At 39.3% G+C, this 25,296-nt stretch overlaps 1 protein-coding gene across 6 annotated transcripts in view; it reads right to left on the reverse strand.

Moving 5' to 3' along the window:
• Positions 1–25,296, reverse strand: part of LOC147016798 (sodium/potassium/calcium exchanger 2-like) — a 223,545-nt gene that overhangs the window by 17,589 nt on the left and 180,660 nt on the right. For 5 of the 6 annotated variants that reach the window (XM_085845809.1, XM_085845812.1, XM_085845808.1 and 2 more), the window contains one exon: positions 11,783–11,869. In XM_085845809.1, the coding sequence (XP_085701935.1) occupies positions 11,783–11,869 (87 nt within the window). The remainder of the gene's footprint in view (positions 1–11,782; positions 11,870–25,296) is intronic. The other variant, XM_085845810.1, reaches the window with a different exon arrangement.

Raw genomic sequence — 25,296 nt, forward strand, 5'->3', positions numbered from 1 at the left:
GTTTATAGAACCAATAGTTTAAGCGAGAGGCGCTTGTTGAAAGCCCCGGGGTAGTTTAGCAGTTAAATGGATAGGGTAGAATAGGAAGTGTACCCCTCCGCACCATCCATCCCCTCGCTCTCGTTGTGGGCCGCTGGACCCACTTTGGTTATAGATCGCCGAACTCTGGGGAGGCCATTCTGAGGCTTCGTTGGGCCTCGGCACAGGACGCTAGCTCTCCCTTATTCCCCTCCGGGAAGGGAACGTAGGGGTTGGGAGTAGGCTAGGTGACAGGATAGGTTAGCCGAACAAGGACAGTAAAGGGGGTTAGGGGACGATTTATAGTGGGGAAGTAAAAAAAAAAAAAAAAAAAAAAAAATTAAGTTGGGGCTAAATTGGGGTTTGACAAATTAAGGGAGTGGGTATGTACAGTGACAGGCAAAGGCGATAGGTGGGAGGGAGACAGGTGGGTAGGTCCGAGCCCGCCTTCCAAGTGGCCAGCACCACCGCACTCCCTCCACCAACCTCCACGGAACGGCAAAGGCTGGCCAACTTCATCTGCAGCTGCTGTGCTGCAAGGCCTGTGCTGGCCAGTTCATCTGCTGGCTGTCTTTCTTCAAGGCCTGTGCCGGCCAGTTCATCTGCCGGCTGTGTTTGCCTGCAGCGGCCTTCTTCTGCGGGTTGTGTTTGCCTGCTGCCTTTGCCATGCCATGCCCACTGCCCCTGTTCACCAGCCCCCGTTCAATTTTTGCTTTGCCCCCCCCTGTTCATTTCCATGTGCGCCAGGATCCGCAAGGCAACAGTTTGCAAGCTGCAAGAACTGCCCTGTTGGCAGCTACAACACGGGCCTGCAGTGGCAGCCCGTGCACCGTGTTTTGCGTCCATCCATTCATCCATCCATTCGTTGTGTTCATTGCGTGTGCCACTTGAGCTGGCACGGAGACTACGTTTGTGCAGCCCATGCACCGTTGTGGTTCACTGCGTTCAGTTCAAAAGGGAAGGCCTTGGACTGCGTGTGAGCAGCCAGCCACGTTCCCTGTCACCTGCATTGTTTTGAGCCAGAGACTGCATGCGAGCAGCCTGGCTCCCTGCTAACTGCTTTTCTTTTGCAGAGTTCATTGATCCTGGGCCATGGTTTAGTGTAAAATTTGTAAGTTTAGGTAAGATGTACTGTACATATGAGTGCGCCCCCGGCATGTTTGTCTTAGCGCCGGCAATTTTGTTTAAGTCGTCCGTGTGAGTGAGTTTGTTTAGGTAGTTACGCAGCCCTCAGGTTATTTATTTTGGGGACACGAATACCATGAATGTCGCACTCAGGGATCCGTAGGTAAAATGTACTAGGGGAAAACTACACATGATGGCACACGAAAATTTGACGACTCGGGACGAGTCTGTAAAAAGGGGAGGGGGTAGTGTTGTGGTTACCAAATTCGCAAACCACCATTCAGGTCCCTTAGGTGAGGTATCTCGGTAAGTATATGTGTAGTTTGGCCCAAACCCGTTGTCTAGTGGGAATACATGTCATTTATGCGTGCTGCGACTCTTCAGGATAGCCGTTTTTCTTTTACTATCTTTATTTTGGACCAACCGCCATTGTTACCACCACCAACCACAACATCAACCACCCACCGCGGCGCCGCTTCACGTCACACCTCGCAACCGTCGCATCGCCACCGTTCTTGCGCCGCTTGTGGGTACCGGTGTTGGACTCGTGCAGGGCGCGCGCCGAACAGCGTGTACAAAACCACGGATTTTCCGCTTCAAAAACGGATCAAAAACGACACACGCCCACTTTTGTTCCGTCCAATCGGTGAGCGAGGGGCGATTTGGCCCCGCCTCCAGGGCGTTGGAGGGCGACCGCTATATGCAAATTTATGGATCAAAATGCATTCACGCCCACTTTTTCTCGGGCCAATGGGGAGCGAGGTGAAAGGTCGAAGGCAGGGGGTCAAAGATGAGAGAGCGAAGCCACGGGGCTTATATAAGCGACCGCGTTCGTCAAGTCGAGAGTTAAGACTTCGCAGTCGGTGGAGTTGGGAAGAAGAAGCAAGAAGGAGTTGGTCGTCGTCGTCGTGTGCGTTGGAGTCGGAGCGAAGAGGACGGAGCTGTGGAGAGGCGGCGAAGGCAGACGAGGGGGTGCTCGCGTCGTGCCGGGAGCTGCACACCAGGGAGGCCGACGGCGCGACCTGGCCGAGGTGGAGACGCTCGTCGCGGGACTCGAGGCAGAGTAGAAATCCTCCTTTCCCCCGAGCATCAGCAACCCCCTCCTGTTTCCCCCCGCGCTGAGATAGTGCGACCAAGGGGGCCCCCTTCCCACCCCCTACCAGACACTCCCCGCGAGGCCCGCGGAGTTGAGGCACCATCGCCGCTCCGCGTCTCATCACCAGACGGGTAGGCCCGACCCGGTCTCGGCCTCAGGCCCGCCTCATCCTTGAGGGTTCTCTTTTCTTTTGTTTTTGATAATATGTGTTGTCGGCGCCGTCTGTGAAGTAAAATTGTATAAGTGTTGCCGTGTGCTCGCGTAGTCGGTATTAGCTCTGCATTGTGTTTCTTTTCCTTCTATGTGCTTTTGGTGGAATTGCATTGTGTTTCTCTTCTTTTCTATGTGCTTTTGGTGGAATTGTATATGTGCGCTTTCCGTTCATCGCGAATAAATGTGCTTTATTGAACTGTTCTCCCGCTTCGCTTCGTCTTTTCCTCTATTGAATCCTCATCTTGCTTCACGTAAAGGGTTGGTAGTGGGCTGAATACGCCCGATAATTAATCGAACCGTCGAGGCCGACGATAACACCGCTCGGTTATCCCGATAGTACGGAACGGGTCGCTTAAGTGGCCCGTGTCCGAAGTCGACCTGCGGCGAGGTGCGATCGCCCGGTCTACCCTCCGTGTGGGTACTTAGGTAGGTCGAATTTGGCGAGCAACCCTATCCCATGCGGGGGCCGATTGGCTCGATCGCGGTGAGACCGAAAGGTCCACCCGTGACTGGTTCCCGGCGTTAGTCCGAGAGGGTCACGACTGGATTGTCCGTCCGGTGGGCGACGTGCCGCGATTCGAGTTACGTGGCCGTCGCGCGCCGGCGGGCGCGAATCCGTAACAATATATACATATACATACATATATATATATATATATATATATATATATATATATATATATACATATACATACATATACATATATATATATATATATATATATATATATATATATATATATATATATATATATATATATATATATATATATATATATATATATATATATATATATATATATATATATATATATATATATATATATATATATATATATATATATATATATATATATATATATATATATATACACACACACACACATACAGTACATGATTCGAGGACATAATAAGTATAGCCACTGGCGTACCAAATCCTCTCGGAGAAGTAGATGATTCGTACGTACGTACATACATACATACATACACATACATACAGTATGCATGTATCAGATTCCCCAGCATACATACATACATACATACATGATTTTGCTCCGTTATATATAAATTTATAAGGAACTCCAATGCAGGAGCAGGCGATGAGGCCCATCAAACCTGTGCAGTCATGCCAACATCTTTGTACCCCTCGATTCCCACTATTTCCAGATACCTACCATGTCCATTCTGCTGAAAAATTATTCTGCACTTATTTTGTCAATAACCTTCATTATTTCAAACATCTCTATCAGATCCCCCTGCAATCACCTCCTTTCTATGTAAAAAATAAAAAGTCCTTCTCTTTCAGCCTCTCCTCATAACTTAGCCTATCTATCTAGACCCAGGATTAATCTCATTGCTCTATGCTGTACCCTCTCTTTTGAAACTTTGTCCTAACTCAGATGTGGTGACCAAAACTGTACACACTATTCCAGATGTGTCCTCACCATATTCCTGTACAGAATTAACACTGCTTTTGATTCATAATTTATACCCCGACGACTATAACCTAAAACCCTATCAGCTTTCCCCACAATGTAACGTAGGTTTAAAATATGTACTGATATGAAGCTGATTAAAATATGTACTGATATGAAGCTGATTAAAATATGTACCGATATGAAGCTGATTAAAATATGTACCGATATGAAGCTGATTAAAATATGTACTGATATGAAGCTGATTAAAATATGTACCGATATGAAGCTGATTAAAATATGTACTGATATGAAGCTGATTAAAATATGTACCGATATGAAACTGATTAAAATATGTACCGATATGAAGCTGATTAAAATATGTACCGATATGAAGCTGATTAAAATGTGTACCGATATGAAGCTGATTAAAATATGAACCGATATGAAGCTGAATAAAATATGTACCGATATGAAGCTGATTAAAATATGTACCGATATGAAGCTGATTAAAATATGTACCGATATGAAGCTGAATAAAATATGTACCGATATGAAGCTGATTAAAATATGTACCGATATGAAGCTGATTAAAATGTGTACCGATATGAAGCTGATTAAAATATGTACCGATATGAAGCTGATTAAAATATGTACCGATATGAAGCTGATTAAAATATGTACCGATATGAAGCTGATTAAAATATGTACCGATATGAAGCTGATTAAAATATGTACCGATATGAAGCTGATTAAAATATGTACCGATATGAAGCTGAATAAAATATGTACCGATATGAAGCTGATTAAAATATGTACCGATATGAAGCTGATTAAAATATGTACCGATATGAAGCTGATTAAAATATGTACCGATATAAAGCTGATTAAAATATGTACCGATATGAAGCTGAATAAAATATGTACTGATATGAAGCTGATTAAAATATCTACCGATATGAAGCTGATTAAAATATGTACCGATATGAAGCTGATTAAAATATGTACTGAAATGAAGCTGATTAAAATATGTACCGATATGAAGCTGATTAAAATATGTACTGATATGAAGCTGATTAAAATATGTACTGATATGAAGCTGATTAAAATATGTACCGATATGAAGCTGATTAAAATATGTACCGATATGAAGCTGAATAAAATATGTACTGATATGAAGCTGATTAAAATATCTACCGATATGAAGCTGATTAAAATATGTACCGATATGAAGCTGAATAAAATATGTACTGATATGAAGCTGATTAAAATATCTACCGATATGAAATCGAAACAAATGAATGTCAAACTCGTCACTTGATTTGTCACTGTTGGAGCCCACTTCCACCCATCCCACTTTGGCCCATTTTGGGAAAGTCTCAAAGGAGTTGAGGCCCGCTGAGATAGCCAGCCAATGTGGGTTTGTTAAGTTGACATTGAAATGCAATATCGGGGTCAACCAGGTTTCCAAATTGGATTGAGTGTTGTATGGAAACGAGGAATTGGATCATGAATGGACCGATACGGACTAAGAAGACACGGTATCAGCTGGTCCAGAAGGCAAAAGACATGGAACAAGGAAGAACATAAAGCATCAGTATTCCTCACTTATCAATGCATTCAAAGGACAGATGATGACGACGACGACGACGACGATTATATTATTGGCCTTATTCTATCATGATAATTTGATATTTGAAATAAAATTTAAAAGTTTTACTTCATCAGTAAGCCAAATATCTTCTTTTCAGCATCAGACACAGTAGAAAGGTCCTTTATCACTCGCTTGAGGATGAAATTGCACCGTTTGGTTGTGTTTTTTTTATTGCAAATGTTGCCATTCCTGCAAAATTGCAGAAATTGTGAATTGACCCATTGCAGCATTGTGACGACACAAAGCTTGTGACACCACGAGACATCATCGGCAACTGCCCTTCTTGTGATACTTCTTGACCGTTAATGAAGGTCTTTATTACATTACATCGTAAGAATTTTGGAAAACTGTAAGCAGGCTCAAGTTATGGTAATTTCACAGCTTTATGAGCCTATGTCGCTGTGGCATATTCAACACACCTTTTCGAATAAAATGAAGAATGCAAATACTCAGTAGTTTGCAATATCAGGTATGTTTGTCCTTTCACCAGAATCTCACACATGCCAACCACAAGTCCTTATCTCTCCACCTCCCTCCAATCTTCCTTCCCCTTGCCTCCTCGACCCTCCCTCCTCGATCCCTCCCTCCTCAGGCAGTTGCTCTCTACTAACTGTTCACTGATATTTCCTATCCAAGAGTGCAGAAGACAACTGGGACTTTTTTATTGATTATTTGTACCGATAAAGGGCCCTTTCCTCCTCCACATCCCTAAAACATCATTAACAAAATGGACTCGGTGCAATCAACTTTCAACAGTATCTGAGGTCATACATTTTACTTACGGAAACAGTAATATTGTTCCTTTCCCACTCACATTTATTGCACTCTAATTTGTGCACATGTGTCCTCATTGTTCAAATCATTCTACGTGATGGATAGTTCGCAGCATTGATTGAACTGCATCAATGTTTCTGCCTACAAGAGTAATGGGTCATCAATGTTATGTTTTGCGATTGCAATATATCTATGTTCCAAGACAAAGCAACATTGCATGCATGTAATAATTGGATGCAAAAATCAATTTGCATTTAGAAAGCTTCCATGGTTTATGCACAACATTTGCCATTTGTCAATACTGTCTCAAATGCTGATTAAAAGTCACGTCTGTTCGTTGTGCCTTTATGCAGGTTGGGTCTGCTGTTCCTTATGGTCCTGTTGCTGTTCTTCGTTAACATGTGCCTGATACACTATCCTCAACAAAAGGAATTGGAGCTGGAGAAGCCAAACAACTAAAGAGAAAAAAAACTCAGAAAAAAGATATGATGGAAATAAGGAGAAAGAGAAATGAAATATGACATAGAGGATACCGTACTGTAATTATAAAACTGTCTGCTGGAGCAACAAAATAATGTCAGCAATTTTTCTTAAAGGTGGTGATAACTTGTAGAACAAAGTTATATTTCTTTTGGCATAATATCCATTGCAAATTCACCTTTCACAGTCACAGATTTCCAGACAAAAATGATGTTTTAATGCTAAAAACGTACTCTGGCTATCCCCTGCTGCTGAAGCCTCAATTGCATCAAAAGCAGATATAAAGCATGTCAGCCAAATATCCAGGTGCCCCTCTCCGCCCCCCCAACCCCTCCCCCTTTGCTGGCTCAGCAGCTTTTGAATACCCAATGTCTTGGAGATTTATCTATCGCGCAAATCCCAAAACTCGGATTCAACGAAACAATATGAGATCAAGGATATATAATCATGAAGGAAATGAAGCAAAGAGGAACAAAAATAAAAATAACTGTGCCATCTTTTTGAGGAATCAGGAATATATGTGATGTTGTCCTTGAAAATGAATATAAAGTATGGTTACTTTTGCTATGGAAAAGGAAAATGAATGAACAGGGTGTGCTAGCTGATACCCTGTTAAAACTACATACACACACACACACACACACACACACACACACACACACACACACACACACACACACACCCACACACACACACACACACACACACACACACACACACACACACACACACACACACACACACACACACACACACACACACACACACACACATACACACACACACACACTATTGTCTCCAGAAAGTCTACATCCCCTTTCAAATTTTTCACCTTTTGTTGCCTTATAGCCTGGTATTAAATCAGGACCTTTTCCACCTTTATTTACACATCATCTGTGTTGGAGTGGCGACCCGTCCAAGACTGTACTCCTTGCCAGTGAAACTGCCTCAGCGGCCCTACGAGCCTTTATGGCATGAAAGGAATGGTATTATTATATTCTTATTTACACGTCACAACCCACAACTTCCAAGTGTAAAACAAATTCAACAAATTTCAGAAAATTAAATAAAAATACAAAACTAGAATATCTTGGTTGGATAAGTAAGTGTCAACCCTCCTGAGTTAATACGTGGTGGAAGCACCTTAGACAGCAATTACAGTTGTGATTGTTGGGATCGGTCTCTCCCAACTTTGCACACCTTGATTGGGAAATATTTGCCCATTCTTCTGTACAAAACTGTTCAAGCACAGTCAAGTTGCGTGTGGAGCATTGATGGACAGCAATCTTCAAGTCATGCCACAGATTTATGATTGGATTGAGGTCATGGCTCTGACTGGGCCACTCAAGGACATTTATCTTTTTGTTCCTTCGCCACTCCATTGTAGCTTTGGCTGTGTGCTTCGGGTCGTTGTCATGTTGAATGGTGAACTTCCGTCACAATTTCAACTTTCTTGCAGAGCGCGGCAGGTTTTCCTCAAGGATTTCTCTGTAGTTTGCTCCAACCATTTTCCCTGCTATCATGACAAGGGTGCCACAGTCCCTGCTGATGGGAAACATCCCCATAACATGATGCTGTCAACACCCTGCTTCACAGTAGGGATGGTGTTCTTTGGGTGATGTGCTGTGTTCGATTTGCACCAAATGTAACGTTTTGCATTTCGGCCAAAAAGTTCCATCTTCGTTTCGTCAGACCACAAAACTTTTTGCCACATGGTTTCAGAATCTCTGGAGTGGATTTTCGAATACCTGAAAGGAGACTCAAGGTGGCCTTTTTTGAGTAATGGCTTCTTTCTTGCCACCGTACTGTACAGGGCAGACTTGTGGAGTACTTTGGATATTGTTGTCACATGCACACAGTGACCAGTCTTTGCCATAAAGACATGTAGCTCCTTCTGAGTTGCCATTGGCCTCTCTGACCAGTCTCTTCCTGCTTGGTCATCCATTTTGGAAGGAGGGCCTGATCTAGGTAGGATCTTAGTGGTACCATATGCCTTACACTTCTTAATGATTGTCTTAACTGTGCTCTAAGGGATATTCAAGGCCTTTGAAATTTTTTTTATCCCCATCCCCTGATCTGTGCCTGTCCACAACTTTATCCTGGAGGTCTTTTGAAAGCTCCTTGGTGCTCATGGTTGAGTTTTTGCTGTGAAATGCACTACCCAGCAGAGGAAACCTACAGGAACAGCTGATTTTATTCTGAAATAATGAGAATCACTACAATTTAACACAGGTGGAGGTCAATTAACTTGGTGTGTGACTTCGAAGGTGATTGGTTATACCTGAGCAAATTTACAATTGCTATTGTAAGAGGGGTGAATACTTATCTCACCAAGATATTCTCGTTTTGTATTTTAAATTAATTTTCTGAAATTTGTAGAATTTGTTTTTCACTTGGAAGTTGTGGGTTATGATCTGTAAATAAAGGTGGAAAAAGTCTGATTTAATGCAATTTAATTCTAGGCAATCAGACAACAAAACATGAACATTTTGAAAGGGGGTGTAGACTTTCTAGAGGCACTGTGTATCTATTCTGTATTAACATACAAATTTACCAAAATAGGATAAAGAACGTAACACTTTCTCATGAACGCTATTATAATAAATCCGGATTTTGTAAAATTTGGGTGCAATAACAATAGCCCAAAATAAAGAACTCTGACCCATACTATTATCCACTTACAACAGTTCAAGCAACAGATAACTTTGTGTAGTATTTGTAAAGTTTGTAAAGTCATTCCCTTTGTTTCTGAACTGCATACGATGCCTTATTTGACCAGGCAGTGTGTTTGACTTGATTCAAATCAAGACAGAAGTTTCTTTTCCATTCTGAAATATTAAAATATCACCCTTTATTACTGACAAATATTATATCACTGACATAATGAGAAAACATTTTCTCTCTACTGTTTCAAAATACAGACTTTTAACCTTCTGAACCCCTAGCTCCTTGAACTTTCAGCCCCCCCCCCCCCTGGGCTCCCTGGAGAAAAATAACTGAAAAGTTGAAATTTGTTTTTTATTTTTGTTTTCTGCCTGTAAAAATATTTTTCTCACCCTGTAATTACAAATAAATGATATTTTGAAACAAAGACTGTCTTGCTTTCTTCTTTTTTGAGTTTATCACCAATAGCCGACTTTGTAGTGCCAGTCAAACTGGCAGTGTACAGGAAGTAATTGTGCCCTGAGAATTTGTCAGTCATTCGGACAACCAAGTTCCCTGCAACCCCAAGGTTATCGATAGCTTCGGCATCATTTCTCCTCCCAGTGTAAACTTCAATATTGCAAATATACCGATTTTCACGATCACATCATAGAAAAGTCTTGCTTCTCCAAGGGATCGGCTAGTCCTTTTGTGTACTGTTTGAATGACTGTTTTTAGTGGGAATCATTCCCTCATCAAGTGAAAGTTCACAATCTGAAACAAAGTAATGCTTGAACTTCTCAATCAAATAATTGAATACTGGGCGGGTCTTGTATATGTTATCAGTCTTGTCCAGCTGGGTATCATCCTCATTTAAACAATGTAGGAGAGACAAGATTGCAAGGAACCGGTCTCTTGTCATGCATGACCTTTGGAAAATCAGGCATGTAAGTAAGCATAGCATCCTAAGACTGCAGGTACTGCTGGTACCTGTCTTTATGTATTAACATTTCCATGGTGACTTAGAGCCCCAAAAATTCCTTCAACTCTGCCAAAGTAAGAGGCTCTCGTTGGAAAGACTTTGCTGCATAATTGTTTGGTTTGGCTGCAATCACACGTTCAGCTTGGCGATTAGTCTTCATGAGAAGTAAATCCCAAAGAACATCATCCCAGAATAAGCTAAAATAGACAAGTGGAGTACTTTACACATTTAATGCATTTGGTAAATTTTTAGGCCCAGGTTGCTCATGAGGTGTAAACTGACGTTCATTGCAGTGGCTCTTGTCCATCCTGGAGGGGAGTCAGACATTGGTCTATCCCCTCGGCGTCCTCTGCCACGATCACACCCTCGACCTCGGCCACACCCCCGACTAACACCTCTGGGAGCTCCCCCAGCATTGGCGTCAGTACTATCAGTTTCACTTTTCCCGTTTGAAAAGTCATTCACCAACTCAAAACCACTCTCATTACCATAATCATCATCATCATCATCTATACCTTCCACATCTGAGCTCAACACCTCATCAACTGACATCACATTTCGACTCATTTTGGAACGATTTTTAGCGAGACACCTTCAAAAACTTTCGGGAATCTCATGCTACTACTTCTGCAGATCATGCACTTTGGCATGTACACAAGGATGGGCCGACTGGCCTGTGTAACGACTGGCGTGTGCATGGCAAAAACCTCCTTCGCACTCTCACATTTTTTTTTCGAATGAGAGTCTCATGGCACACACATCCAGAGGGGATGCGATAGGAAAACCATGCACAGCAAAAACCTCCCTCGCACTTCCTGAGCTGTTAGCGGCCACACAGACCGAAGATCAGGTGCAATATAACGGAGCCGTTAATGGCTCAGGAAGTTGCTCCTAATATTTCTAAACATGAGAATGTGGCAACCGGTTACTAACCAGCTGCTTGGATTTATGGAGGTTTAATTAGCGGCCGATAAACCGGCCGCTCGGGTACATGGAGGTTTGAATAGCGGCCGGTTTACCAACCACTAGGGTTCAAAAGGTTAAGAAATACTTTTGTTGTCAGAGATTGAGCTCTTAAAGTGAAAGAAAATCGGTTTTTCTCCTTCAAACATTCAACAATAAGCAAAAATAATTTACTTACATGTGATACAAGAGCAAAAACATTGCTGATACAGGCCAAAATCATCCAGACTGACCCATACTGATTTTTCGGGACGTCCCCCATTGCATAAAAGACTGGGGCAGTGTGACTTGGCCCAAAATATTGACAATAAAAAAGTTTTTGCATGTTGTGATTAAATGAGAAGGAAGTCGTGTGTGTGTGTGTGTGTGTGTGTGTGTGTGTGTGTGTGTGTGTGTGTGTGTGTGTGTGTGTGTCTGACCGGAGGCTGAATGAGTGCTGCTTGAGTCATCACCCTCAGTGGGAGTAGTTTTCATCTCAGTGCTTGTAAGCTTGTCCTGCAGCCTGGCTGTACAACCAGAACACCATCACTCAGCATAATTCAACAAAATACAGCATAATCCAACAGCAATTAAGTGGTACACCAGCAAATAAAACTCACATTCGAAGAAAACCTTCCTTCAAGTATAATAACCATAACCTTTGGCAGTATATACATGATCACAAATAATCACATTTCGTCATTATTAAAATCTTCAAAGACCCAATCGTCAGTGATGGAAGTGACAACTCTGTTGATTAAATAATTATTGTTTATCAGTGTTAAACTGGTTGTGTTTATCAGAGAAGTAGCACGTCTCAAATAAATCCTCGATTTATTTGTGTTATGCGTGCATATATTACAACTGATGATGCGGCAAAGGAAACAGAAATGAAGCAACTGCGCAGAAGGTGGAAAAAAAGTTGAGAGAATATTTGGAACAGCACAAAAGGTTCCCACAGGGAGAAATAAATAACTAAACAGGACACTGCGGTCTTAACATACCTCACGGCTGTTCCTGTAATCACACATCTCTACAAAACAAAATGGAAAAAAAAATCAAATTATGCAATGGCAAAATTAAACCAGTAAATGATGCAGCAAAGCAAAGTATGGACAAATGAAAAAAAAATGCAAATTAGCAAGATAGAATATGCAACGAGCTCAACAAAAGCCACAGAAATGGTGACATCATATAAATAATTGTAATGAATCATAATAATCAGAACAACATTGACAATTTCAATATATATATATATATATATATATATATATATATATATATATATATATATATATATATATATATATGCATGTCATCTTTACTTGTGAGAGCAAGTTGAGCCATCATTAAAATTTTGGTCCTTCCCAAAGAATCTCCATCTCCATAGAAACATTTCACTCATCTGTCCAGCAATGATGCGTAGGATGTTGACGTGCATAATTTTATGACTTTTCGTGTTTAACATTTACATTTATGAGCCTTTGTACATTTTGCCAAAAAAAAACTGAGTGAGTAGGTTTTTGCACTTTCCACTCTGCGGTATTTGCAATTTTGGCGATTAAAATGTTTACAATCGAGTCAAAACCCCGATAATATATTGTCTGATGTTTATGTCATTTGTCGGACTAATGGACAACAATGAGTTATACTTCCATTCATGATCACTGATACAACTAATACCTTTGCAAAAATATATAAACCTCATGTTATATGAACCTTTATTTTTATACCTCAGTTATATGATTGTTATGACGATGGCATTTGCTTGGAGAAAATCTCAGATGTGATTCATCTAATAATCTATGACTAAGGTGCAGAATCCATCCGTGTGTCATTCTTTATTCTTAAAGGATCCTGCTGTCATAGAGTAATAAAAATGGCACCGGACGTTGGAAAGCTAATCATCTATTTACTTGGAACAAAAATTTCAAAGTTGTAAAACGACCCGTCCGTTTATAATCAAAAAATGCATTTTAGCAGGACTTGGAGATTAATGGAGCAGTTCCAACAATACCATTTCTTTTTATTATTCAAGGCTGAACAATTAGATTATTCTACGACAGCAGGAACCCTTTAGCATAAAGCGTAGCAAACATGGAAGGAACACACCAAATTATATGTTATAATATTTCTCCAAGCAATAGAAGCTAGAACGGCACTCGGTAGAGCACATAACTGTGCCAGGCTCAACAGTTCACCTTTAGTATCCTACTGATAGACTGGATCTGAACCAAAAAAATTGTATCCCACTGATGTTATGCGTTTGGCCCGATATCTCCATGGTAAAGAATCACCAATTTTTTTTTTTTTATCCTCGTATCCGGATACGGATATTCACCAAAATTTAGATTCATCCTTGTCACACACCAAACTTGTCCATCAAGTTTCTTCCAAATCTGTCCATAACTTTTTGAGATATCGTGCTATTCTGTACCATATATCGCTTCTGGCCCCATCTCCCAATGGTGAAGAAGCACTTAAAAATTCCAGTATCTGGATCAGGATTTTCATCAAAATGTAATAGGCCGGGGGCCAGTGGGACCTACCTTGCACCCCCCCTGCGACAATTTTTCACTGATACCACAGAGTTCATATGTATCCCAAGTATCAGAAAACGATGTTCCCAGAAAAATAACTCATTTGCACTATGCTGTATTAAGCTGTTTCCATGGCAACCAATCAAAAATAGACGAATCTCACAAAGATCGGCAAATTGTCAATATCTCTATCAAATATAAACATAAAATCACAAAATTGGTGTCAAATTAAAGCTTATACATTTACGTATTAAAATATATTTTGTTTATGCTAATTAGCTAATTTGTATATTAATTAAATTTGACTTAAAGACAATAATTCCCACAAAAATGCAAGAATTTCCATTTTCTTTCCTTGCAATTACCACACATGTCAGTTGCCAGATACAAGCCAGGTTGGCGAAAATTTTTTTTTATAATTTTTGAATTTTTAAAGTAGATTAATTAGCATAAAATATAAAGCACAATGAATCGTTCAAAAATCATGTTTTTTCAAATTAATCATTGAAACTAATTACTTGGGCCTGATATAATACATAACTGCGACTAATAATGGTTGTGGTGTTTAAAGGACACACAACTCTTTTCTGTTTGGGTAAAAGTAGTGAAAATTGTTGTAAATGCATTGATATGCTAATTCGGTTCTGCCATTATGGAAATTTACATTTTTGTAAATATCTCACCTTCCGGTACATGGATATTTGTAAATGAGGAGTCCACACCTATGATTGGAGGGTCAATGAATAAAGTGAACAGATTTCCTTTGTTGTCAGAGATGTTGAATAGTCTTTATGGATGATATGTTAATTATAATCCCCGATCACCAGTAAGGGGGATCATATTGTTATCGCTTTTTTGCGTGCATGTCTGTGTGTTGTCACTTTTCACTTCCGTCGATGTAAATGTGAGGTTGTATGGCTCTATCGCCTGGAGGTGTAGGTATGCATGCTGTGATATCATAATCTACAGCTTGACATTGCTCCTTCTAGTTGTGAGTGTATAATTCTTATTGTCATATACAACAATACATTGAATAACCAATTTGATTTGTTTCTTGCAGAGATAGTGCGTTGATGGCCCAATTCGTTGCACGGAGATGAAACCTCAGAAGAGAAAGCAGGAACAGACTGATGTCAGTGCAAGAAAGAGACAGATATGTATCCTGTATTGTGAGGGGGCAAAGAGTGATGGATTCACCTATTTGTCAAGCGTCAGTGATCCGGCAGAGAGACTCGGGTACCTTAAGAACGTACGTACTAGGTGACTGTCTGGGCTGATCGGTTCTAAGACCTGTATGCTCTCTGCTTTTGAAGCAATACCAGATGTAATAAGTGACGACCATGGATATCATTGGACTTGTTACCAACGATTTACAAGGAACTTGGGCCGTCTTCACGGCTCAGAACCTACAGCAGAGTGTTCAGGGGGTTCTCGAACATCACAGAGAGGTTCGGCCGATGGACAAACTGTTTTGTTCAGTCCTGATTGCATATTCTGTAACAAGGAAGGCAGAATTGCAGTCAAACGTTCAGGGACATGGTCGACAGACACAACAATAAAATTTAAATCTGATGGATGGGTGACTGTCGTTGAGGCTGCTGAAGCAAAGAAGGATGAAAAACTGTTGACTCGGATCAGAAATGTTGACCTTTTTTTGGCAGAGGCCCAATTTCATGCCAGTTGCCGAAAAGCTAATATGTTGGACAGTGAACGCGGTAGGGGAGATGATGAAGAGGCTAGGTTGTATCAGCAGCACCTTGAGAAGGCCCATAAGTATGCCTTTGACATGGTGTGTGATGTAGTTGAAAAGGACGTACTCTCTAGAGGGAGTCATGAAGCTCATCGACTTGCGTGATATTTATATCACCGATCTGGCAAATTCAGCCTTTTCAAATCCAGACTATTGCAGTGAAAAGCTTAAATAAAAGCTCGAAAAGGCCTATAGGGGGAAGATAGCCTTTTGCCCACTAGGTGTCGGTGGCAAGTTACACTCTCAACTGGTGTACAGTTTAGAATTGAAATTGGAATGTGCTGTGCGTTGTGCATTTTTCTTGGGCACGGCAGATAATGTGACAGATGTTGCAACGACTTTATGACATGTCATTCTGAATGCCCATGAGCAGTGTGGGGACAAGCCTCTGGACGCAGGCTGCAACACTGACCTTGGGAAACTACCTCCATGTAGAAAGTGCTTAGAGCAGCACATCCGAAGAGCCAATTATCAAGCAGCTGTTTGGAAGCGTTCTCATATCGCAGATCCCAATATTCCAGATGACATGCAGGAACATGGCTGGACATACACAGATGGTGTTATGGAGCCACTGTGGATATCAGGCGATATTCTACCCAATAAGTCGATTGGTTCACTGCAGGAGGCACCGGAAGAAGACAGTGATGATGAAGATGATGACGAGCCATGCAAATGTGAAGATTGTGTGGACTCGGACATTGAATAGTATGATGGCCAATGAAGGACATAGCAAGCAAACACCAGGCTCAGAATCTGCGAACTAAGGACACTTCTTTTATATATGACTGGTAGTTAATCGAAACAGCATGATTATCAATTAATTATCAACTGGTCGAGATTGTCAAACTCAGATGTGTGCTACGAAGTTTGCTAAGACTCCAACAGATTGCAGATCATCTACTCATAGTTTTTGCCATTGTATCGATCTACTTCATAGTAGAGTGCACATGCAGGCGAACAATGTGAAGATAAGCCATTTGTCAAATCTGGTGTGTGGCTTGTAGTCTTTCAAACATCTGTTAACTCTGGAATAAAGGGGATACAGTAAATATTATTAGATTAATGTTTTTATATCCGAATGCATTCAAAGTGTGAGATCTTCAATCACTGCACTCAGATGGACCATATGAATACATTTTTGCTGTATATGCTCTCCTTTAGCCGCAACTAATTACACATCAGTTTAACTTTTGTGCCTACAGGATGGTCACTATTTCCAGCCTCTGGTAGAGATGCATTATGATATAATGACATCCACTCACCTTATTTACATAGCACTGCAATTTAAAATATTTGATTTAACTTCAAGGCCTAATGTTATCAAAATATGTAGTCATGATGCTTACGTGAAACTCAAAATGGAGGACACATCGCTACATGCATTCTGTTCATAGGGAATAAAGATGTATAGGAAATTCATTGTTCTATGATTTTTGCATGTAATTAAGCTATCCAAACATTATTCTATATCTCTGACAACAAAGGAAATATGTTCACTGCATTCCTTGACCCTCCAAACATATGTGTAGTTTCCTCATTTACCAATTTCCATGTACCAGAAGTTGAGATATTTACGAAAATGAGAATTTACATAATGGCGGATCCTAATTAGCATATCAATGCATTTAAAATTATTTCCACTACTTTTACTCAAACAGAAAATAGTTATGTTTCCCTTAAACACCAACAGACATCATAAGTCGCAGTTATGTATTATATCAGGCCAAGGTAATTAATTATATTGATTAATCTGATTTCGCATGATTTTCGAATGATTAATTGTGCTTTGTATTTCATGCTAATTAGCCTACTTAAAAAAATTCAAAAATTTTAATATATTTTTTGCCAACCTGGCTTGTATCTGGCAACACTTAAATAATGTTATTTTGACAAAAAACTGACATGTGTGGTAATTACAAGGAAAGAAAATGGAAATTCTTGCATTTTTGTGGGAATTATTGTCTTCAAGTCAAATTTAAATAATATGCAAATGAGCTAATTAGCATAAACAAAACAAATTTTAATATGTAAATGTATAAGCTTTAATTTGACACCAATTTTGTGATTTTATGTTTATATTTGACAGAGATATTGACAATTTGCCGATCTTTGTGAGATTCGTCTATTTTTGATTGGTTGCCATGGAAACAGCTTAATACAGCATAGTGCAAATGAGTTATTTTTCTGGGAACAACGTTTTCTGATACTTGGGATACATATGAACACTGTGGTATCAGTGAAAAATTGTCGCGGGGGGGGGGTGCAAGGTAGGTCCCACTGGCCCCCGGCCTATAATCATTTCTTCCTTGTCACACACTTTCATCTGAATGCGTCCACAACTTTTTGAGATATAATGTTCACAGACAGACAGACAGACAGACGTGAAAACATAACCTCTGTCCACCTTAAGTGGTGGAGGTAAATAAATAAATAATATATATATATATATATATATATATATATATATATATATATATATATAATTTATATATTACATGGAAGGAGTACACAAATAACAACAGCCACGACAACAACAGTGTGTTATAAAAGATCTTTTTTCACATGTTTCACTTCATTTTACATCCTCATTGAGACAAAAAGGGAGACATGCAATATGTTTTGAAGTACAACATGCTGTCTTTTGATTAAACCCATCAGCGAAGATCTTATATGCTGGTTTTACTGAATTGAACTAAGAACCCTCTATTTGATTCCATGAAACTCTTACTTGGGTTTGTTCTGAGAATGGTCCATTACTCCTGTGGTCTCTATTACTCTAATACCCTTGAGGTGCAACAAAATTATCTACCAAAATAAAAATATAGCAATTTAATTTAATGAATGAAAAGTTTTTGATGATCACTAACATCACAAGAGACAAACGTAAGGTGACTTTGATTGATATCATATAGCTGCACCAATATCTGAGTAGCTCAATGATGACTCCAATTAGATGCCTGCACTTTTCCTTAGAAATGCGTCAATTATGTCGACCCTTACTCATTTGCCACCATTTCATTCCAGTTATTTAAAAATAGCACATATCTCAAGGTAATCAAGAGAACTACAGTATCTCTCTCTTCCTCTCCATCTCTCCCTTCCCCCTCTCTCTCTCCCTCTCCCTCTCTATCCCTCTCCCTCTCTCCCTCTCTTTCTATCTCTCTCCCTCTCTCTCTCCATATCTGCCTCGATCTCTCTCTCTCTCTCTCTCTCTCTCTCTCTCTCTCTCTCTCTCTCTCTCTCTCTCTCTCTCTCTCTCTCTCTCTCTCTCTCTCTCTCTCTCTCTCTCTCTCTCTCTCTCTCTCTCTCTCTCTCTCTCTTATATATCTTCCTCTTTAAACTTCAAAGTGTTACACAAAGGAGCTCAGAACTTTGGCAAAATATCATATTATGTAGCCGTAGAGGGTGCTTATAAAACGGAATATTGCTATCTCCATTTTATCACCTCTCTGGGTCCATGGTTCTGATCTTGGTACGCAAGTAAAACTCACTGCCGAGTAATCCATCAGCCAAGCGGTTTTGTAATCACATGGAAAGTATTATATCTCCAACTGCATTTTAAACAACCAAAACAAAACAGGCCGTTTCCCACAGGGTTAGGGTTAGTGCCAAGGCAAGCAAAGTGCCATGCAGGCCAGCCAAGGTCAGCACAACTTTAACAAAATGATTATGGCAGATGGGAGTCGGGTGGGATCTATAAATTTCAGTCACAGCTACTCCATCTGGTACCCCAAAATCCCAAACTATTCCAAGTAATATGAAAACCCCTTGAAAAGTGTACAAGGACAAATAAAAGGGCACTCTTCGATGTCGCGACATCACCAGATATGCCTCCGCCGACATTATTACATTATTATGCATACTTATACCAAGCTTGATTTAAATCACTGAAACCAGGTTCAAAATATTAAATAATTCTGGCTGCCAGACCATGCATCCGATCAGGTTGAAATTTAAGACACATATTCCCCATGACAACGACATCATAATGTTGACATTTCACGTCAATTGATGAAGCGGGTCAAGAGAAAGATTTTTAAAAGATTTTTGTTCAATCCAATATGGCTGCCAGACCATGTGACCAATTAATTATTATTCATGAACACCCAAGTATCCCAGCTTGGGGAACATGTGGGTGAACTTTCCCTTCAATCTGTCAAGCCGTTCTAGAGAAGAAGATTTTTAAAGGTTTGTTCTTCAAAAAATTCATAGCTGTCAAAGCATGTGACCGATGATGTCATAGGTGGAGAAAATTTCGTTCCTCATGGATAGGCAATCGTGCCTGTAAAGTTTCACCTCAATCTGTTCAGCTGTTTTGGAGAAGAATATTTTTGAAAGTTTATATGTTAAAAACAATATGACTGCCGAACCACGCGATCGATGACGTCATCAATTTTTTTCGCCCATACCATTTGATGACACAGCCCAAGATGACCCTCAAAAATTTTCATACTGATTGGATAAATTGTCCGATGTATGCAATTATGACATCATCTAAAAAACATCACACTTGTTTCCCATGGGGAATACTTCACGCGAGCCAAGTTTAAATTTTTTCCAAGGAGTGGTTTTGGAGATTCAGAGGTCCAAAGTTTTTCCTTTTTTTTAAACATGGCTGCCACACAACATGATGGATGACGTCATAATTAAAATTATCATTAAAACATTCTACACGAGTAGTCGCACCGAAAGTGAAAATTTCATGTCAATCGGATAAGCGGTTGCAGAGAAAATAGAGAAAATTAGCATGGACGTACGTACTTCGCCAGCGGAGGCACAGAAGTCCTCAATCATAAGAAGAGAGTTAATTATTTAATACCACCATGTAAATGTCACCATATTTTCCTCCATTAACACCCTGTCTTTGAGTGACCCTTTCAACTAAACCTCCATAAACATTACTTAAAGTGAAATAATTAAACCTAATGTGGTCATGTAAATAATAAACGGTATAATACGTTACATTAAGTAACAGGCATCAAACAGGTTCACACAAAGGAACGTGATGAATAGCCAACAGTAAAAATGTCCCCTCCAGTATAGGTCCTAAAAATTGTGAAAAGAACCAAAACATGTCAGTTATTGTCACAATAAAAATAAAATTGCTGGATATTATTTATATGAAACATTTACTACATATAACAGTTATTTTTATTAGCTTCAGCTCTTGAAGAAACAGCTCGTAGGATCCCCCAATGCAAAGATCATGGATTTCCTTTAAAATAAAAATTAAAAGTTAATAATACAAGAAGCACCCACTTCCGACGGGAGCTGCCAAGGGTGGGTCGTGCTATATACAAGGAAATTCAGCCTGCGCAAACACCATACTAATTATATCAACAAGATCCAGAGAAGAAAATGCCAATTTTAAAATATTTTTTAAAATCTATTAATTTTAAGTTTTTGTAGTTTTTCTATTATTAATATAATTTTCTTCTTCTTCCCCTCAGGGGAGGGGGCATGGGGTTGGTTAAAAACACACATCAACCATACAACACCCCTTGACGAGACCCCCACCAACACTACTCCGTACACATGCACACAATCACCATCAATGCTCAAACGACCTAAAAGTCCTGTCGACATCCTTGTACCACTCCATCTCCATAACTTCCAGCTACATAATTCCAATTTAAACTTCTTCACTGTTTCTGCTGCCACTACCTCTCCAGGGAGGACATTCCATGCTTTAACTACTCTCTGAGTAAAAGTCCACTGCCTTACGATCGTCTTAACTCTTCTCTTTACTCTCAGGCTATGTCCCCTGGTCCTATCACTGTCTACACTGTTAAATAATTCATCTGCACTTATTATATCTATACCTTTCATTATCATAAATATCTCCATCATATCTCCTCGTAACCGCCTCCTTTCAAGTGTATAAAGCCCTGTCTTCTTCAGCCGCTCCTCATAGCTGAGTCTAGCTCGGAATCAATCTAGTAGCCCTACGCTGAACCCTCTCAATGGCATCTATGTCCTTCCTGAGTTGAAGTGACCAAAACTGCACATGATATTCTAGATGTGGCACTTACTAAATTCCTGTACAATGTTAACACCACCTCTTTTGAGTTATAAATGATCCCCCTCTGAATACATTGGAAAACCCTATTTGCTTTACCTATAGCTGCCTGACACTGTGCTGCCTCCTTACCTCCCATATCTATTACCACCCCCAGATCCTTCTCCTGTGTGACACGCTCCAAAATTACCCCTTGCATCCTGTAATCTCTATTTTCATTGTTCTTTCCCATCCCCAACACCTTAAACTTGTTCAGGTTAAATTCCATCTGCCAATCTTTTGCCCAATCTATACAAGTATCCATACTTTCCTGTATCTGATCACCACCTCCTCTGCTATCCACCTTACTTCCAAGCTTTGTGTCATCTGTAAATTTGGAAAGCTCACTCTTCACCCCATTATCCAAATCATTCATGTAAATAATGAATAGTAATGGTCCGAGTACTGATCCCTGAGGTACCCCGCTACTTATGTCCCCCCAGCAAGACATCCTCCCACTCACAGCCACTCTTTGCTTCCTACCACAAAGCCAGTTTGCAATCCAATTAGCTACCTGACCAGCCACTCCACAAGCCCTCACTTTGGCTAACAACCTCCGATGTGGTACCTTCTCAAATGCCTTCTAAAAGTCTGGATATACTATGTCCACTGCCTTTCCCTCATCCACCCAATCAGACACTGCTTCATAGAACTCTAAAAGATTTGTTAAACAGGAACTACCTTTGGTAAACCCATGCTGACTACCTTTAATTCGTTTGTATTTATTTAAATGGTTCCTCATCTGGTCCTTTATTAATGTCTCCAATACCGTCCCCACAAGCGAAGCCAAATTAACAGGTCGAAAGTTCCCCAATTCTTCTCTGGATCCTTTCTTAAATAATGGTGTTACATTTACTACTCTCCAATCCTCCTGTACCTGTCCTGACTCCAGTGAACTATTGAAAATATCCGTTAACATCTCGCTTACCTGTTTTAAAATATTTTTATTATATATATATTTTATTATATATATATATATATATATATATATATATATATATATATATATATATATATACATATATATATATATATATACATATATATATATATATATATATATATATATATATATATATATATATATACATACATATATATATATATATACATACATATATAAATATATATATACATATATATATATATATATATACATATATATATATATACATACATATATATATATATATATATATATATATATATATATACATATATATATATATATATATATACATATATATATATATATATATATATATATATATATATATATATATATATATATATACATACATATATATATATATATATATATATATATATATATATATATACATATATATATATATATATATATACATATATATATATATATATATATATATATATATATATATATATATATATATATATATATACATATATATATATATATATATACATATATATATATATATATATATGTATATATATATATACATATATACATATATATATATATATATATACATATATATATATATATATATATGTATATATATATATATATATATGTATATATATATATATATATATATATATATATATATACATATATATATACATATATATATATATATATATATATATATATATATATATATATATATATATATATATATATATATATATATATATATAATCCCAATTGCACCTACCCTCCCACCAAAGTAAAAAAAAATACCAAAAAGGGCAAAAATAACTTTTTCTCAAAACTTCATGGAATCAAACGAACCTTTCACAGGCACAACTTCAGGGTGCCCTCATTAATCCCTGAAATTTTCAGCTTCCTTGGTCATATCCTCTTGAAGGAGTAGATGATACATACATACATACATACATACATACATACATACATACACGCTCCATTATACAGTGACTCTGGAAAGTCTACACTCCCTTTCAAATTTTTCACATTTTGTTGCCTTATCGCCTAGAATTAAATTGCATTACATCAGACTTTTTCCACCTTTACTTACACATCATAACCCACAACTTCCAAGTGAAAAACAAATTCTACAAATTTCGGAAAATTAATTAAAATTACAAAACTAGAATATCTTGGTTGGATAAGTGTCGACCCCCCTGAGTTAGTACTTGGTGGAAGCACCTTTGACAGCAATTGCAGTTGTGAGCCTGTTGGGATAAGTCTCTACCAACTTTGCACACCTTGATTGGATAATATTTGCCCATTCTTCTGTACAAAACTGTTCAAACACAGTCAAGTTGCATGGGGAATGTTGATGGACATCAATCTTCAAGTCAAGCCGCAGATTTTCGATTGGATTTCGGTCGTGGCTCTGATTGGGCTACTCAAGGACATTTATCATTTTGTTCCTTAGCCAATCCATTCTAACTTTGGCTGTGTGATTCGGTTCGTTGTCATGCTGAAAGGTGAACTTCCGTCCAAATTTCAGCTTTCTTGCAGAGGGCAGCAGGTTTTCCTCTCAGATTTTTCTGTATTTTGCTCCATCCATTTTCCCTTCGATCCTGATAAGAGCCTCAGTCCCAGCTGATGAGAAATATCCCAATAACATGATGCTGCCATCACCATGCCTCACAGTAGGGATGGTGTTCTTTGGGTGATGTGCTGTGTTGGCTTTGCACCAAACATAACGTTTTGCATTTAGGACAAAAAGTTCCATTTTTGGTTTCCTCAGACCACAAAACTTTTTGCCACATGGCTTCAGAATCTCCAGTGTTTTTGCATACCTCAAATGAGATTCAAGGTGGGCTTTTTTGAGTTATGACTTCCTTCTTGTCACCCTGTCATACAGGCCAGACTTGTGGAGTGCTTGCAATATTTTTCTCACATTCACACAGTGATCAGTCTTTGCCATAAAGGTTATGTAGCTCTTCCAAAGTTGCCATTCGCCTCTTGGTGGCCTCTCTGATCAGTCGCCTCTTGACTTGGTCATCCAGTTTGGAGGGCCGATCTGATCGAGGTAGGATCATGGTGGTACCATACGCTTTCCACTTCTTAATGATTGTCTTGACTGTGCTACAAGGGATATTCAAGGCCTTTGAAATATTTTAATCCCCATCCCCTGATCTGTGCCTTTCCACACCTTTATCCAGAGGTTTTTGAAAGCTCCTTAGTGCTCATGGTTGAGTCTTTGCTGTGAAATGCACTACCCAGCAGAGGAAACCTACAGGAACAGCTGATTTTATTCTGAAATAATCAGAATTACTACAATTTAACACAGGTGGAGGCCAATAAATGCCTGGTGTTGGCTTAATGGTTAGGGTGGTGGGCTTGAGATCCGAGGATCCTGAGTTCAAATCCCCCCCCCCCCGGCTGTTGAATTAAAATCAGGTGGGGTTAACTCTGCCTGTCATCCTTCCAAGGTCGGCAAAATGATTGCCAGCATGCTGGTATACTGTGTCGGAGTGGTGACCCATCCAGGATTGTGTCCAATAGCTAAGGAGACTGCTGAGGCAGCACCAATGCTCTGCACAGAGGATGGTCCTAATGGATGGATGGATGGATGGATGGAGGCCAATTAACTTGGTGTGTAATTTTGAAGGTGAGTGGTTACACCTGCGCAAATTTACAATTGT

This window comes from Eptatretus burgeri, chromosome 11, assembly GCF_056783735.1.
Source record: "Eptatretus burgeri isolate ZD-2024b chromosome 11, Ebu_testis_v1, whole genome shotgun sequence".
Taxonomy (NCBI): Eukaryota; Metazoa; Chordata; class Myxini; order Myxiniformes; family Myxinidae; genus Eptatretus; species Eptatretus burgeri.